At 40.1% G+C, this 18,370-nt stretch overlaps 1 protein-coding gene across 4 annotated transcripts; it reads left to right on the top strand.

Moving 5' to 3' along the window:
- Nucleotides 1–9,295: 9,295 nt before the first annotated feature.
- On the top strand, nt 9,296–17,728 carry LOC149298026 (glucose-6-phosphate exchanger SLC37A4-like). Of its 4 annotated transcripts, none has more exons than XM_089487984.1 (9): nt 9,296–9,449; nt 10,240–10,472; nt 10,653–10,896; nt 11,278–11,439; nt 13,241–13,326; nt 13,867–13,980; nt 14,602–14,667; nt 14,819–14,957; nt 17,562–17,728. In XM_089487984.1, the coding sequence occupies exons 1-9, from the start codon at nt 9,296–9,298 to the stop codon at nt 17,726–17,728; spliced, it is 1,365 nt and encodes a 454-aa protein (XP_089344110.1). The 4 variants fall into 4 exon arrangements, with proteins under 4 accessions (XP_089344110.1, XP_089344111.1, XP_089344112.1 ...); XM_089487985.1 differs by having other exon boundaries at nt 10,653–10,908; nt 11,293–11,439; XM_089487986.1 differs by lacking the exon at nt 14,602–14,667.
- Nucleotides 17,729–18,370: the final 642 nt, after the last annotated feature.

Here is an 18,370-nt window from a genome sequence, read left to right as displayed (position 1 = left end):
TATATTATATATATATATATACACACAACTGACCTGACCACTGTTAAAATTAGTATCTTTGTGTATTTCTTTTAATTATGGAATATATGTTGAAGCCTTTGCATACTGCTGCTTAACATTTTGTCTTGTGTTAATGGTGTAATGTGAATTCATCTATGGTCCACCAAAGTAGCAAGAATGTTTATGCCAGTGTCTTCACTGTGCCTGGATAATCAATCTTGGACATGGGGTGCGTTATAAATGGAGAGCTGCAATGATAATATATAAAGATGTGATTTTGTTAGTAAGAAAGTCTGTTTGGGAACGAACAGGCTTTATAAAGAAAGGTGCCTGCCAATGCCTTTGCTCTACGACTCACTGTAAATGTCTGATAGCCACATGTGGCTAGCCCTGTTGACAGTCAAGGGATTAGATAAACTGTACTAAGTGATCTTTTTAAAGGGATTCCAAAGAATGGAATGTGAATTTTGTACCCCGTTTCGCCTTCTGACCTCGTTGGGAGGTTCAGGGTTCTGCTTCTGAGCTGTGTAGTTCTTGGACGTTCCTTCTCTGTGCAGTTATACCATTCGGTCCGGGAAGAAGTAAATAAAAGTCTTTATATTTCTGAACATAGGTGCTTGCCTTATTTTTTTTTTATTTAAATCTATATACTACAATTTATACACGTGTGCCAGAGGGAAAACGTTTCCATAGCAATCGGTAGGGCGAGCATATTGCCTTATGTAGTTTGTCCAATTACATCAGTATATAGTTTACTTGAGTCACCTGAAAATAAGATAATCTTGGAATTTTTTTACAGGTGGGACAATTTCTATTGTACAAAGTTTAAGGCACTCGTGGTCCATACAGAAATCTTTACCCCCTTCTTTCTAGCTGTGGCTAATGCAAACATGAAAACTTATGTTACGTGTTGTGTCCAAGTTATGCGCGACCAAAGCGTAAGTGGGTAGCTGCTTCCATCCAACAGTTAAAATAGGGCTAAAATGGAATTAAAATAGCAATTTTCTGTTACTAGTACCAGCCTTCTGGGAAGGGGGTCTCCGCTATGTATGGGAGGATATTGTATACCCTTTTTATGTAAGATTCATAATACTGTTGCACACAATCGAGAATGCAATGATAAGGGAAGTGTGGATTTTGGTAAATCAAGGCAGCTTTATTAGTGTGAAATACAAACAGGGAGGGAGGGCACTTCTATTAGATGCTTTTAAAAAAACCTCATGCATTATATTCCTTAATGATTCCCGGTCTTCGAGAAGTGGGTTATACTGGACTTTTTCCGGGGATCGTTTGATATGTTAGTGATTTTCTTACATTGCGTTGTGGAATCTTTTATGGTAGTGCTTCTTCATAGTCTTCTGGCCAGGAACAGACTTCCATCTTCTGTGTCCCGTCTCGCTGCACCAGGTGGAGCCGTGCAACCTGCCAACACTTCTGTACCCAAACACTCTCCAAAAGAAGACGTATTTAAGTAACACACAGGCAACGCTTTAGCCGAAACCCAGATAATTATATTATTTTTATATTGAGGGCCGAATTAAGAGCATCATGGGCCTGGTGCTGAGGATTTTGGTGGCCTTTTTATGGAAATAAAAAGACAAAAACCCTCTGCTTCTCACCTTAATAAAGTTGGCAACAAATACATAAACATAATATAAATGAGAGGTTTTGGTTATATGAATTGGCCGAAGCCTAATTAAGCTCTCAACATAGTGGGCACACAAAGCAGTTTATACGGCTACCAAAACCTTATTAATGTGTTGGGAGGGGCAATTAAACCTCCTCCCAATTAACCCCTGTGTTGGAGGTGAGAGTAAATTCTCACCCTATTGAGAGTGTGCCTTGAAGTGGCGGGTCAGCTTAATTATGCTTTATAAACAACCTATACATGCTATAATAGTTAACCTGATAGCACCGCTTCCCATTTGGGAGTCATTTGTGTTCCTTGCCATTTGGAACGTTACTCCAAGGGTGAACCTAGGGTAAGTGGCACCCATGTGCAATATTGTTTCCAAAACCTTTCCGTAGCTTTCATAACAGGCATTGAACTTATTTTTATATTGGTTTTCCTATGGAAACAGTAATTTAGGTTGAAGTTCAACCCTTCAAAAGAAGGAAAAAAATGCTATTGGATATCGTATGTTGCGAGGGGTGCATAGCGTTACACTGAGCTGAGGTGCTGGTCGGCAGGGTAATTCAATGTTTCCCTTGCTTTCCACTAAAGGTTCCCAGCATCAGCCAATAACACGTATGCTATGTGAACATGTATGTTAGTAGGTAGTATACATACATTGGAGTAGCATCACCCAATAGTCTGTATGCTATGTGAACATGTATGTTAGTAGGTAGTATACATACATGGGAGTAGCATCAGCCAGTAACATGTATGCTATCTGAACATGTATGTTAGTAGGTAGTATACATACATGGGAGTAGCATCAGCCAGTAACATGTATGCTATGTGAACATGTATGTTAGTAGGTAGTATACATACATTGGAGTAGCATCACCCAATAGTCTGTATGCTATGTGAACATGTATGTTAGTAGGTAGTATACATACATGGGAGTAGCATCAGCCAGTAACATGTATGCTATCTGAACATGTATGTTAGTAGGTAGTATACATACATGGGAGTAGCATCAGCCAGTAACATGTATGCTATCTGAACATGTATGTTAGTAGGTAGTATACATACATAGGGGTAGCATCAGCTAATAACATGTATGCTATCTGAACATGTATGTTAGTAGGTAGTATACATACATAGGGGTAGCATCAGCCAATAACATGTATGCTATCTGAACATGTATGTTAGTCGGTAGTATACATACTAATGCTTCCTGCTCTCAGTAGAGGATACCATCGCAGCAATGCCTCAGAATAACTTCAGTAAGAATTTGTGGAGTAAAAACGAGCCCAGCACGCATTTTAAAATAAAAATCCAATTTGGGGAACTAGACTGTTCCTTCATGCGATATGATGTTTAAGCCATTCTAAAGATGTTTCTGTGTTTAAAGGGTCATGCTAGGCATCATACGTACTTTAACCCCTTTAAAACCTTCATGATGTTCCATGCTGCCATGAAAACGTGTGGATTAACCCCTTCTTTACGTGTTTTTAAGATATGTTTGTTTAGCAATGATTCCCCTTTTTTTTTTTTTTTACTGAACCCACACAAATTAATTTTCAAGGACAGGGCTTTCTTTAGGTGCGACTTTTATATGTATAGTGCAACATTTAGTATGAATAATATATGAAGAAAGCGTGTCTAAAGTAGCTGAGTCGACCAAAATACATTACGTGTCGGGTTTGTAAATACTTTGTGACAATTATTGGGCAAATGTTATTGGCATAAATTGCTGTTTCAAAGTATTGTTTTCTATTATTTTTAGTATATTTGTAACAATCACAAACAAATGAACAATAAATAACCCACAAAGGGCAGACAACCGGGCTATTTCACTGACGGCTTTTATGCACAAACGCATATAATTTATCACAACGCATTCAGCCGCCCCTGCTGATTACATTAATACCCCCCACGCCGAGGGTCCTGTCTGCCATCTACTACCCTCAGTAACATAAAACCTCCTTAAATGACATTGAAGCCGCTGACCTTGTTCTTATATTTCTTGTCCTTTTATGACAGCCCGCCTCTCACCTGAACACATCCAGATCCCTTACTCCTAACTTTAATAACCCTACGAGGTGAACACACATATCTGCAACCCCCTCCGACAGCCCCGCTCAGGGCATTTTACAGCACCTCCCGTGCAGCATTTACGGCACAGCGCTGTTACATGCCTCCTGTGCAGCATTTACGGTACAGCGCTGTTACATGCCTCCTGTGCAGCATTTACGGTACAGCGCTGTTAGTAGCTCGTTATACGCCTCCCGTGAAGCAGTGTCGTGTCAGCGACATTCCGCTTTGCGATTAGCATAAACACCCCGAGTCGCAGCTGTCACAGAACGTAATGCAGCCCCGGGTTATGGTTACCGAAGGGAGGAGCTCTATTCCCACTTTACAGCTCCGTGCGCTGAACGCATCTATTTATATTTCTGCCTCATTCGCCCTCTCACTGGGTCCATCTGTCAGGAAACCAGCACGGCCTGCTGACAGTCCGCTCTGTGGAAACGCCATATATAACCGCCCAGGCGCCCAATGCCCATTCTCTGCCCCGGCAAGGGGATGGGACTCGGTCAATCGATTAAAGCCATATTCATCCAATCGGAGAGAGAGGCGGGATCAGTTACCTTGGAGACAGCGGGGAAGACAGGTAAGGAAATCGCCTGAAGCTGCAGTTACGGATCCTATGAGTAGTGGCTTCGGGGAGTGGTAAGAGCCGGATGTACCATATAAATATATATACATAATATATATATATATAAATTCATTTAGTACCTCTGGCTCCTATCACTATGTATTATTGATCGTGTGTGTGTGTGGGGGGTGTCTGTATGTTATACATACCAGTACCGCGTTTAATGTTTTAAGCAAACTCGTAACCGTGCACCTGGGAGCATGTAATAACGCGTAACCGTGCACTAGGGGTATAATGGCATTTTAAGGGCTGGGCAACTTCATATGGAGTGGGCTGAGCAGAACTTGTGTCTGAAGGTTGCCATCCTTGAGTTATGCAGTAGCATAACCCGTTCAGCTGTGGTCGCTATACCAAGTGTGTTGCACCTAACCCACCAATAATCGATTAAAGATGACCCAGGGGCATACTTAGAGTATTTGACACCTGGGGCAGATCCTGTATGTGGCACCCCACACACACACACACTAAAACTGCGTAGCTTCTATTGTTATATACTGGCACACACGTTGACAGGGGTACAGCATTAGTGTTATCACTATATACTGAGGCAAACGTTGACGGTGGTACAGTGTAATCCCTATCACTATAAATTGAGTCAGACATTGGCAATAATGCAGCATAACCCCTATCACTATATACTAAGCCAAACATTGATGTGGTGTAGACCTACCACTTCAGTGTCTGGCTAAGTATATAGGGATGCATTGAAATGAAAATTCTGGACCGAAAATTCAGCATTCACTTGGCCGAAACCAAAACCGAAATTGACCCCCCACCTTTTAAAAACAAGAACAAAAAACCCTGCGCTTTTATTAAAAGGAAGTAACACACCAAAATTCAATAACAAAAAAAATAAAATATATATATATATATATATATATATATATACATACATATACACATTGTTAATAGCAATCACACTCCTATCATGCCCAGGCATACCCAGATACCAGCATGTACTGGTTGCCTTGGCATGATAGGAGTGTGATTGCTGTTAGCAATTATATATATATATATATTTGTTATTGAATTTTTTTTGTCCAATTTTGGTGTTACTTACTTTTAATAAAAGTGTGGTTAACACACCAAGATTGGAAAAAAAATCCAATAAAAATATTAATATATATATGATTGCTAATGACAATCACACTCCTATCATGCCCAGGCAGCCAGTACATGCTGGAACCTGGGCATGATAGTAGTGTGATTACAGCCTCCTTAAGCCATGTTATCCACCCCACACACTTACATAACACCCATCGCTCTCACACATTTACTAATCCATTCTCAGGCTAGGTTTCCACTTGGTTTTTTTTGTGAAAAAACGCAGCAGCCAGATGTTAGCTGTTCTTCAATAGGAAATCGCAGAATGCCATATCCACTTGGTGTTTTTCTGTCTGGTGTTGTTTTTAGTCCTCTTTGGCGTTTTTCTGCTTTTTTGGGCTCTGTGGCAGTTTTTCAGAATCGCAGCATGTTGACACTCTGGCGTTTTTTGCAAGGAAATCTTGGCGTTTTTCTCCAATAGAAGTCTATGGGAGAGAAAAAACGCCATGAAAAAGCCATGTGGGTTTATTGCCTTGGCGTTTTTTATGGCGTTTTTTCCCACAGTTACAATGCAGAGGATGGACCCAGTATCTGTGTGTCCTACGAGAAATAGGCTGGAAACAAACAGTTTCACACAAAACAAAGTTCATATTGAATTTTACACCATTTGGAACAAACATGCCATTACAAACAAACACACCCAACTGGATCCTGCGTGCCAAAAGCAACAGCAAACAATTTGCACCATCATTTGGGGCCAATCTTTCTAGAGGAGCAGACATTCGGAATAAAGCAGGCCTTACAAACCACAGAAAAGAGACAAAAGGGTCCGCCGGGGCGTTTAAGTAGAACTCTACCAAGGAAATGACATCAGGAGGGGGCAGATACTTGCCATTTATCCTAATCCCTTTTAGCTGGGTGAAACTTCTAACGTGTAAAGGCGGGAAAAACTGTCTAAGGTCAAAAAAAGCAATTTCCACAGAAAGGCTAAAACGCCCGAAAAAACGCCAAAACGCAGGAAAATGAAGTGGCAAGAAAAAAACGCAGGACGAAAACCCAAGTGGAAACCTAGCCTCACTCTTACTGAATGTTTTCCTACCTTTCCTCTGTCACTGTCACTACAGCTACTTTTCCTCCTCCCCTTTTTCGTTCTTCCTCTTGCCTCTTCTTCTTCTTCTTCTTCTGTATCCTGTCCTTGATCAGTGCTTGCTTAGTGTTTTCCAGATATTCCTCTATTGAAATGATAAGCCAACTGGAGGGAAAGCCTTGCTGTGTTGATTTATGAGACTGTGATAAGATTAGTTAATAAGGCAAGAGAGGGGGATCTATGTTAATTAATTAAACACTCATTTATTTTATTACTAAATATGACCTTGAATGCAACTTTTTTTAAATATAAGTGACCTTACATATGCTTCACTGATCAGTTAAAGAAAAAAGATCAGGACTGCTCATTTAATTACTACTTACTATTAGTGTTGAAATGATAGCTATCAGCATTATGTGCTTCCCAGCAACAGTAAACAACGACATTTCTTTGTCTTTAAATTTCAGATAGGTTTAATGCCTTGAAACTTAAAAGTACATACTCTACGACGCGTGTTTACATGCTCTTTGACACACCATTGAATGTGTTATTTCTCTGCCAAACGTCAACAGTTCCTGGGACCTTTACACAGATTAAACATACACGCTGCTGCTGTAAACAGGTTGAACAAAATGTGCTTTCCAGGCTCCTGTCGGGTTTCCACCGCATGTATTACAGGTGCGGGAAGAGATTGTGAGCTACCCCCCACACCTTTTTTGTCAGACAAAAACATAAAAAATAAAACTCAGAAAATTTAATAAAACCACATCTCTACATTTTGATCAGGGTACGCAATGATATATTGGGTGTGTGTCCCATAGTCTCCTCGCCTCAGGCCCGGACTGGACATCTTAAAGGAACTGCTATAATGTCATTACAACATCAAAACATTACAACACACCTTATAAAATCTTACCGGGTCGTAGTATCAGAAACTGGACGCAAAAGTGCTCCATGACCCGGCTAAAAGTTCCACAAAAATAGCCTGTTAGCCTGGCCCTGTGACCACTGACCCTGTCACAGTTACCGTACCATATGGCTGTGTGTGTTAATTACCAGACGTACCGCTCACACTTGCCCTTTGCGATTTGAGCAGGGCAGTCTGCCATCCCCCAGGAGCCACAAAGCTCAGAGTGTATTATATATAGTCGGAGGTTGTTACATGCACAGTTCTCTTCCACTGCAACAAGAAAAATGTTTGTCAGGGAAATGAGGAAAGCTGACTGAATCCATGTGATCCTTCCTATCAGGTAAGAGAGCTGAATCAATGCAGGCCTGGACTGGCCATTGGACACGCTGGGCAAATACCCAGTGGTTTTGTGCCCGATAGCCCCTCACACTTACATAGGCAGGCAGCCACAGGTATGTCATTTATCGGCTGCTTGAAGCAACCAGTCAATGGCCTAAAGGCACTTTCCATGCATGGGCACAGGGCTAGCATTAGACCTAAGCCCAGAGCCGACGCTGAGCCAATGCTGGGACTGACCGTATATAATATGCAAGAGAATTCTTCGGCCAAACACCTCTGCACAGAAAATGCTTTGCGAAGGGGGACACTATAAAAATAGTGGTCTTCCTCAGCCATCATATGTATTAAAGTGCTAGAGTGAGAGCTTTGTATATATGCAGACTGTGTACCTAGATGCCACGCATAACACATCACTGCATATGTTATGTTTGTGCCCACCATTGTAATACTGAAACGTGATGTTCCACTCTCAAATAATTCACCTGAAATTTGCGTTTGTTGTTAAGGGGTCAAACATTTGTGTCACCAACAGCAACTGTAAGGGGTTAGAAGCTGGGGCTGCTTATCTGGTTTGACCTGTCAAACTAATACTATGGTATAAGAGGTCAGATTTTAGAATGCACAAGCTTTTCTTCTCGTTCTCTGTTCTGCAAATCATCATATACTAATGCGGATCTCTTCCATCTCAAGCTGATGGAGTGGTTCTAACACTCCTTGGATCTTTCGTGCATTCACATAGGATAGCGAAACGTTTTATTCATAATAATAATAATATTATCTTTTATTTATATAGCGCCAACAATCTACGCAGCGCTTAATACAATACATATATTCACGGGGTATGACAAGACGAGAATTGACAGACTAAGACAAACCGATACATTAGGTGGAGAGAGCCCGGCTCGCAAGCTTACAATCTTGAGGATGAAGGCCAATAAATTGAAAAGACTTCGATTTTATCCCCAGATGGAGAGGTCCCTATGTTTTTCCCTCTTTGTGTATATATGAATACACGTGTGGTCATAAACATATTGATTTAATATTTTTCTAATATGGCAGCACTATTTTTTTCCAAGCTGCAATGTTTCTATGCCAGAGACCTCTTACCTAATTTTTAATGTTATTACTATGTTTTCTTGTATGATTTCCAGTGTCCCTTACTATTATTCAATGAGGCCTAACTGGCTCTGATCAATTGTTTTTTTTTTTTAGCTTTAATGTAACAGTAATTCTTCTCTCCTATTTGTTTGTTTCTGTCCCTGCAGGGTGACTATCACGTGTAACATCTCCTGGTTAATGATTCTACTCATATAACTACTTCGCCTTACAGCAAGTAAACAGGAGAAACACTCAACTCAGCAGAATCCTGCTTTGGTTCCTGTGCTGTCCCCTCCCGTCAGTCTCTCTCTTTAAGCCACCAGAGACACTTCTCCTTCAACTCTCACTCGGAATTCTTTTAGGATATGTGAGGGGTTCAGATCTATATATAGAGGAGGCTTACTTTTTAAGCTGTTCTCGATTTGGAATATTTCAGTGCTTCCCCAGCTCCATTCAGTAGAATTCTAGAGTCCTCTGATTTTATTGGGAAGTATGGCAGCACAAGGCCAGAACTATGGATACTACCGGACAGTCATCTTCTCGGCCATGTTTGTGGGTTATACCCTGTATTACTTTAACCGTAAGACCTTCTCCTTTGTCATGCCATCTGTGATGCAGGAGATACAACTTGACAAGGATGACCTGGGTAAGTGACTTATTTTTTTAAATGTTATTTTTTATAGCAATGTCCAGTGTTTATGTAGATGTTTTTTGTGTTAAGCAATCTAATTACTGACTTCTAATGAGTTGGGAGTAAAGTATTAGACGCTCAAGTAAAGGGAAAAAAGAAACAGGATTGGTTGACTTGTATTTTGTGAAGGAAAAAAATGATCAAGAGATGTCTTGGCGTTTGTAATCTGTTCACTCATTTCTTCAAATAATAGATTTGGGACCAATTTTGATCTCTGAAACAGTAACAATTGATATTTAATGACAATTAACAGGAGGGCCAAGAGCCCTCTTAATGACCTTTTCAGGGGCTTCCAAACTTTTTGTTTACCTCATTTGTGTTTAGTAGCAGTTTGCGTATAGCCACAGAGCAATCTAGAGTAGTGTACAGCCTTGTTGTCGTATTGTCCTGATTGACTGTTTTATGTGTTAATTTCATTGGCTTTATATGCAGTGGCCCTTGGCTCATGTAACTCTATTCAATACTATATAGTGCAGGTTGAGGTATTGTTATACTAATGGGCTATATGACTGGGATTGCCCATTTAATTTGAACATTGGCAGTCCTGCCTGCTTTTTTGCACGGTGTTTAAGAAACTACTAAATATGAGAAGGAAAAGGCTTGGTTTCATATAATCATTTTTAGTTTGAGGCAAAACCTTAAAGTGCCTCCAGGCCCCAGAAGGACACCGGGGCTACACACACCATGGGGTGATGTACAGTACCGTGCATGTCTAAAAGCTAACTCTGTAAACTTGTATCCACAGGTCTGATCACGAGCAGCCAGTCTGCAGCTTACGCCATCAGTAAATTTATAAGTGGGGTCTTGTCTGATCAGCTAAGTGCTCGTTGGCTTTTCTCTATCGGCTTGTGCCTGGTGGGTCTTGTGAATGTGGCCTTCTCTTGGAGCTCCAGTGTATCGGTCTTTGCCATTCTTTGGTTCTTTAATGGCCTAGCACAGGGACTGGGTTGGCCTCCATGTGGCAAAGTTCTTCGTAAGGTAAGAGGGGCAGTGCTATGCACATATATATTCATATCTAAATCATTATCAAAAGGTAAGATTGAGATATAACAGAAAAATGTCACTTGTCTGTGGAGTGATAATTTCTGTAGTATGTTCTAGGTCAAAAACATCAAAGGGTCCTCTATGGTAATTATCCTGTTCCTTTGTGTCTTACAGTGGTTTGAACCCTCCCAGTTTGGGACATGGTGGGCCGTGCTTTCTACCAGCATGAACTTGGCAGGTAGTCTTGGTCCAATTATTGCCACACTGATAGCTGCCAGTTACAGCTGGCGAAGCACCTTATCCCTGTCCGGGTACATCTGTGTGGGAATCTCTTTTCTATGCCTTATATTGATCAAGAACGAGCCAGCAGATGTGGGTTTGAGGAACATCGAGCAGGCACCCAAGAAAGGGAAAAAAGGTGAGTGTTGCCGTTGCAAAAACCTATTTAATTAACATGTCTGACATCTTTATATTCAGAAAGGAATATGTTTCTGTTAATAAGAGTATTGTGGTTTTCTGGATTATTATAGGTCTCATTCTCAACAGGAATGTATTATTTCATTAAATATGTGCATTGCTTTGTCTATTTTATAGGACAAACGTTAGGTAAGTAAGCATAGTAATTTCTGCACCATATATTGATCACAAAAGCAATTGTAGGCTCCACCATTCACCGTGGGGTGTCCTAACGTACTTAACAGTTAACATCTCACAGATGTAGAACACCTTTTAATAGCTGATTATGACAATATTATTAAAATACCAGTTGTGTAATTAACTTGATTATATTACCTCGCAGGTACCCAGTCTTTAGATGAGACAACCCTGAAAGAGTTCCTCTTTTCGCCATACCTTTGGTTGCTGTGTCTTGGATACCTCGTGGTGTTTGGAGTGAAGACGTGCTGCACAGATTGGGGACAACTCTTCTTGATCCAGGACAAGGGACAGTCTGCGTTGATTGGTGAGGATAGGGGGTCACCCACACACTATAACCTCCTCTGGGCACGTTTTGCATGTGGCAACTGAGAAACGGCAGCCTGCCTTAAATGACCAGAGATTAAAGTGACCCATTTGTGCATCATGATCATTGTATGCAATCATGGACACTACCGTTCAAATGTTTAGGGTCAGTTAGAAATGTCCTTTTATTTAGAACAATAGGGAAAAAAAGCATATTCTGTGCATTAAAATAACATCAAATAGATCAGAAATACAGAACAGACATTGTTATTGGCTTAATGATCTAAATACAATAACGCAGCAGGTGCTGCAGCACATTGCATGAACATCCTGTATTTATCGAAATAATACCCTCTTAGAAAAGCGGGATGTGATAATGTCAAGCCAGTTAACTTCCAATCCACTCCGCAACCACAAACAAAAAGCTTTATTCTATTTAGAATAATAAAACAACATAATATTTACCAATGTTGTCCAACTGCTCCTTGTTGATAAATTAAGGGGAAAGAAAAAATATCTTTCTTAGATTGGGCAATTGCCATAAAATTCCAAATTGGCTAGGAGAAGATACGATGAGTATTAGGTAATCAAAAATTATGACAAAATATATTTTTTTTATATGTGAACCCCTCCTTTTGTCTAAACGTTTGTCTGTCACAATAATTTTCACCTATTGATTGAAATCTTTCAATCAGAATTATGGATTTTACTTATATAATTAGGAACTTCATAGCATATTTCCACAAATGTAGTTCCATTATTTACTGTTAACAGATGCTCTGGTCTAAGGAACAATTTTTAAGGAAAGGTGCATCCTTGACCACATAGTGTATCTATGAGACCAACCAATGTACCAACCTGTGACATTCACATTTGTTCTCAATATGGAGAGGAAAAAAAAGGAAAAAAACATTTTATATGAGTTAAAAAACCCAAGATGGCTCGGACTCCATTTTGTGTGAGTGTAATATGCTAAAACATAATACACATGCTTTCCAGCCTGAAATATCTGACAATCTTCATAGACGTACAGAGGCACCTTATCAGCAACCATCTCTCCTGTTTTCCAATTGCACGTTGTGTTAGCTAATCCAAGTTCAGGTTTGAAAGGCTTTTTAAACATTAGAAAACCCTTTTGCAATTATGTTACACAGAAAGAAATGTCCTTGTTTTCCATGAAACCAGCTAAGTGATCACAAACATTTGAACGGCAGTGTAAATAATTGTTTGTCACTCTAATTAAACCCTTCAATCTTAGGACTTACTATTAAGTCTTAAAAGAAAACAAAGATAATTTTGGACATTTAAGATATGATTGCATTGGCGGGGTGATCAGGTTGTGTAATAGCAGTATATAACATTTTCCCTTATATCGTTCTACATGTACTCACACGTGCATAACAGTACGACCCATACTGAGTGCACCACACATACTTATACCATCCGCAGTAAGTGTACTGCATATGGTCCCGTACTCCCCAGAGTAGTTCTTTGCCTTTACATTTCATGATGTGCGACTGGCAACACAAAATGCTTTGTTTTCCTACTCAGGAATGTACAAACGTACACTTTTGTGTTAGACAGAATTTGTTCCACGCAATTCAGGCCAGAAATGGTTTTAAGCCCTTTACAACATATACATGCTCATGGCTGTATTAAGCCTACAAAATAATCAAACGCCTGATGTGCCTTAGGCATTGGACTTTTAGTTCTGGATTGTGAAGTACATCATTTGGGACCTTGCTAATGCAAAATTTGTCAAGTGTTTAAAATGTATGTGCTTCTCCTCGCTTCTCTTACAGGCAGCTCCTACATGAGTGCGCTAGAGGTTGGTGGTCTGGTAGGCAGTATTGCTGCAGGCCTGCTCTCTGATCGCGCTGTCGCAAAGGTAAGAAGGCATCTCTTGCATGTCTGTTCACAAGGTGGGGGGCTCATGGCCTTTGCTAGGTCCTCCTGTGCATTGGCTTTCATTGATTGACAAACAGAAATAAGCGCTTTGTTTCCTATAAACTGCGCAAGGCAGATGCTTTAAGGGTTATCTATTATAAACATGACAAAATGTTAGCCTTGTCAGTGCTCCACAAACTTCTACTGATACCTAACTATTGGTATGTGTGGGGCATTTTAGCTTTATCTGTTTGACATCCACAACCATTCTCTGTCATTCTTCCTATAACCCCTTGGACAAGGCTAATATTTTGCCTCCTCCCAGAAAAATTCCATGGACACCCACGATCCCTTGTTTTTTTTTTTATTTGTGGTTTCTTCTCTCTGTAAATATTCACAATGTTTTGTATATCTATTAATAAGAAACTTACTTTGCTATATTTTTTTCTTCCCCTGTTGCGTATCACACGTATTCTTGTTCCGCAATCTTTCTGCTTCCCTGCTTCCCTGCTACCCATGTCACATTTTGTTTTCCTCTCAGGTAGGTTTGAAGAACTATGGTAACCCTCGCCACGGACTACTCCTCTCCATGATGGCTGGAATGGTTGTGTCCTTGTTTCTGTTCCGGGTTACAGTTACACCGGGATCACCCAAGGTAACACTAATTTAAACATTAAACACATGTTAAGACACATTGATGGAGAAGGAGAAAAGGGCCCTTCTCATGGAAGCTTACAATCTATGACGAGGTTAAAAAGGGATGAGTCAAAGGTGGGGAAAACCAAAACTGTTTTATCTAGATTCTGATAAAAATGCTTCTTTGTTATTTAAGAATTGGTTTATACTTGATTTGTCACAATATTTTGTTGACAACATACATTTTTAAAGAAGCCAAACTATGCAATAAAACAATCAAATAGCTTTTATGTACCTATAGCATATTGACGAACTATTTAGTGTCCTACTTTGCACACAGGCTGCAGTGTATTCTGGTCTAGCGCAGCAGGTCGAAGGTGGTGGCAGTCCCCCAACACACACACCCTGAAAAACCCTAAAGCCTATCCTTAACACAGCTTCTGCACACACAAGCAACACCACCCTATAGTTGACTAAGGAAGAAACTCAATTTGCTGCTAGATAGGCATGCTGTGTATGAAGAAGGCAGATTGTACTGTGGTCCAGTACTTGTATAATACTATATTCCTACTCTCACTATTTTATATTTTCTGCTCTCTGCAAAGTTTCCACTCTTTGCTTTCTGCTTGTCTCCTCTCAGGTGGATGGTATCTGGTCTCTCGCAATTCAGCCTCTCTCTGAGATGTCTGGTTTCACTGAACAAGAGGTTTCTGTCTGACTTTGCTTTTCCTTTTTCAAAACACATTTATTTTGCATGTAGTATTTTTTTTACTGCTTGATGGTGCTAAAGCACCTGCTGTAGACCAATAACAAACTAGAATGTTGACATTTTACTTATGACTGCTCTATCACCCTAGATTTGGATCCTAATCCTAGGAGCAATCTTTGGATTTTCATCATATGGACCAATTGCTCTGTTTGGGGTTATTGCCAATGAGAGTGCCCCCTCAAACTTCTGTGGAACATCTCATGCCATTGTGGCTCTTTCTGCCAACGGTAAGTAGTCAGAGCTTTGAAGACTCCTTTGGAATATATGATTTCTTTACATGTTGGTATTTCAATTTCTTTATTCCCCCGTACCATTCATATCTTATTCTACCTTTTCCTGCAAAAGGAATAAAAAACTGTATTTGAGTAGCGGGAACTTCTCTATAGACCTTTTGGTTATCAGAGTTTTTAAGCTGATTTATTGACTACTGCGTAACTTCTAACATTATGACATGGGATTTAGATGGGTATCGTGCAAATAAATTAACATTGTTAATGTGCACAGACAATAGATTTTTTCCATGGAAATCTTGGGTTGCTGGGGACATAAAAGGCTTTTAATTGGCCCTTAACAAGTTTTTGATTGTTATCTCTGTAGTTCTGAGGCGTAGCAGTAAACAATACTAGTTTATTTGTTGTAGCTTATCTAGGAATTGTTTACTGTAGCTGAAGAAAGTGGTTTAGATTTAAAGAGAAGCCTGAGGGAAGATAACAGTTTGCCAATAGAAAGTTTGAATCCGACAATGTAATCATTAACAAGTTAGTACAAAGTGGAACACAAACATCTGAACATAAAATGTCTAAACACGTGTGACACCAATGATGGAGAGATTCCATTGGTACAAGGGCGTCACTAGAAACCATAGGGCCCTGGTGCGAAAATACACACACAAGTACACATCCATGCCCACAGGCACGCACACACACAATTACACATCCATGCCCACACACAATTACACATCCATGCCCACAGACACACACACACAATTACACATCAATGCCCACAGACACACACACATGCAATTACACATCCATGCACACACACACAATTACACATCCATGCCCACAGGCACACACACACAATTACACATCCATGCCCACAGACACACACACACACACACAATTACACATCCATGCCCACAGACACACACACGCACGCAATTACACATCCATGCCCACAGACACACACACATGCAATTACACATCCATGCCCACAGACACACACACAATTACACATCCATGCCCACAGACACACACACACAATTACACATCCATGCCCACAGACACACACACATGCAATTACACATCCATGCCCACAGACACACACACACAATTACACATCCATGCCCACAGACACACACACATGCAATTACACATCCATGCCCACAGACACACACACGCAGTTACACATCCATGCCCACAGACACGCTTATACATACATACTAATATACAGATAGACAGACGTATCCCCTCCCGCGGCCGCTTAACCCTCCAGAAGCTTCCTGTTTCACAGCGGGGTCAAGTGACATAACATGACCCCTGATACGTTCCTCTCTACCTGTGACCTGGACTGATATTAAACTATTTTGAACTGGTACAAGGAGACAGGAACAAGAGCCTGCTGCCACTGCATAATTTTGAAATGTTCTAACTTGTTTGTTATAAAGTGTTTTTGTCTGCTAAGCGTTGGACTTCGTCCTGGGTGATTCTATGAAAAACGGCTACATTGGAATGTACACTTAACATCAGATAGTGTCCATAAAGAGCATGTTTCATTGTTCTTCTAAAGATTAAATTGTAGATGTCAAAGGTAATCCTTCCCCGTTTATGTACACTTAAGTGCCGTGGATATTTAATTTCTTAACATTACCCTATTTACGCTACTCTTAACAGCTATATATTATTCCCTTATAATTTCCACGGTCCCCAATATTCCCCTGCACATAGTAAAAATCATCTGGCTGTGAATATTCCTGTGTATATGTATAGTACTTTAAGTCCTGGGTTTTATCATCTTTGCCAAACATTACATTTTGTAGTTTAGTACAATAAATATATGATGGTGTTCACAGATTGAAAGTGCAAGTAATGTGTTGGAACCACCTCTGTGCATACCACTGGTGATGGCGATCTTCCAGTTTCCTGATTGAGAAACCCTTTGTAAGGGTAGGGGGAGCATGAGTGACGATAACATCAAGATAGAAAATTAATGTGTTAGTTTTCTCAACATGAAATCACAGCCATCATATGGAGAATTGGTCACTTACATGTTAACTAGCTTGATACCAACAGCACTGACAAAAAACCCTATAAGCTGAAGGTAGTTTTACAAAGGCAACTTTCTTAGTCTAAAAGCTGTGAATGTTACAGCACATCTTTTACAATTTATTTAACTTAAATTTATGGTTATACTCTCACTATAGATATTTTCACTAACATTTACGTGTCATCATAGAGATGACATGATGTCACTTGATAGAACGTAGAAATTCCTTTGTGTGTTGTGCTTACGGTCTTGTACTAATATGTAGACAATGTTAGTCTTCATTTATTCATTGGACCCATAGGAAAGATTAGGAAAGATAGCACCTCCCTGAGACTGAAAATATGTTTAGATTATGTAGTTGTATTTCTAATGCATGGCAGATGAGGTCAGTGTGATAATGTAGAGTTGCTGAGGATTTACTTAATAGAGTCCTTGCTGTACAAAAAAGGCATACACTAAGCTATTCTTTTCTGTCCTATGTCTAATGTTGCTATTTCTCTTGCATATTAAATGTATTGGGTGCAGGTTTATGGATTGTGTTAAAGAAGCTGTGTTGTATCTTGCAGTTGGAGGTTTTCTCGCTGGACTCCCATTCAGCACAATTGCCAAATATTACAGTTGGGATACTGCATTTTGGTCAGCCGAGATCACTTGTGCAGCAGTCACTGTGCTGTTCTTCCTCTTGCGAAACATCCAGACAAAGATGGGCCGTCTACCCAAGAAATCAGACTGAAATGGAATGAATGAACCCACTACCCTTACCACCAGCCACCAAGAAGAACAGGAAAAGTCTCCCAGTCAGGAGGTAGCCATGGTGGGTTCTAAGCCCTTGGCGAGTTGCTGCATGGCGCTATTTCTGCCAATTGAATGATGTGTTCTGTTATTCACCAAGAGCCAGATCTGCTTATCCTTTAAACAGCCTGTCTTGTGTTTAGGTACATTAACTATTTAATGCTAATTTGGGAATCCCAGAAGGCAAACGGATGCCCATTTTGTGCATTGCACTGGATATGTTTGCCTATACCCAGTGTTCATATGGATAACGTGTAAATTAACCCTTGGATTTAAAATAGTAGGATGACAACTGAACATGGCCATCCAGCAAATGAAGTACGACAGATGAAACCTGTTTGCAATTTATTTTCTCATTCTTCCAGGCTTATTTGCATGGACACCTATCCTGCGGACAGTGCAAAAGTCGGCTGCATCAGGAACAGTCTGAAATGCATTGCCAACTAAATGATATTAACTATACATTGCTTTTTTAAACATTGTGTGTTGTGGACTCCAAGTGGATATGAAATAACATTTTTGTGATGCAGATATATAACTGAAACAAACTTAGAAACAAAATAGAAATGATTAAAATAACTGG

This window comes from Sceloporus occidentalis, unplaced genomic scaffold, assembly GCF_023333645.1.
Source record: "Sceloporus occidentalis isolate IW3139 unplaced genomic scaffold, rSceOcc1.0.p SCAF_35, whole genome shotgun sequence".
Lineage (NCBI taxonomy): Eukaryota > Metazoa > Chordata > Lepidosauria > Squamata > Phrynosomatidae > Sceloporus > Sceloporus occidentalis.
Note: the sequence above shows the minus strand (reverse complement) of the source record. Positions and strands in the feature narration are given on the sequence as shown.

Bases quoted from the DNA above. Each gene is read 5' to 3' on its own strand.
- LOC149298026 (XM_089487984.1), top strand. From the start codon at position 9,296: ATGGCAGCACAAGGCCAGAACTATGGATACTACCGGACAGTCATCTTC. The intron at 9,450-10,239 runs GTAAGTGACTTA...TTGTATCCACAG, and splicing joins ACTTGACAAGGATGACCTGG to GTCTGATCACGAGCAGCCAG. The intron at 11,440-13,240 runs GTGAGGATAGGG...CTTCTCTTACAG, and splicing joins GGGACAGTCTGCGTTGATTG to GCAGCTCCTACATGAGTGCG.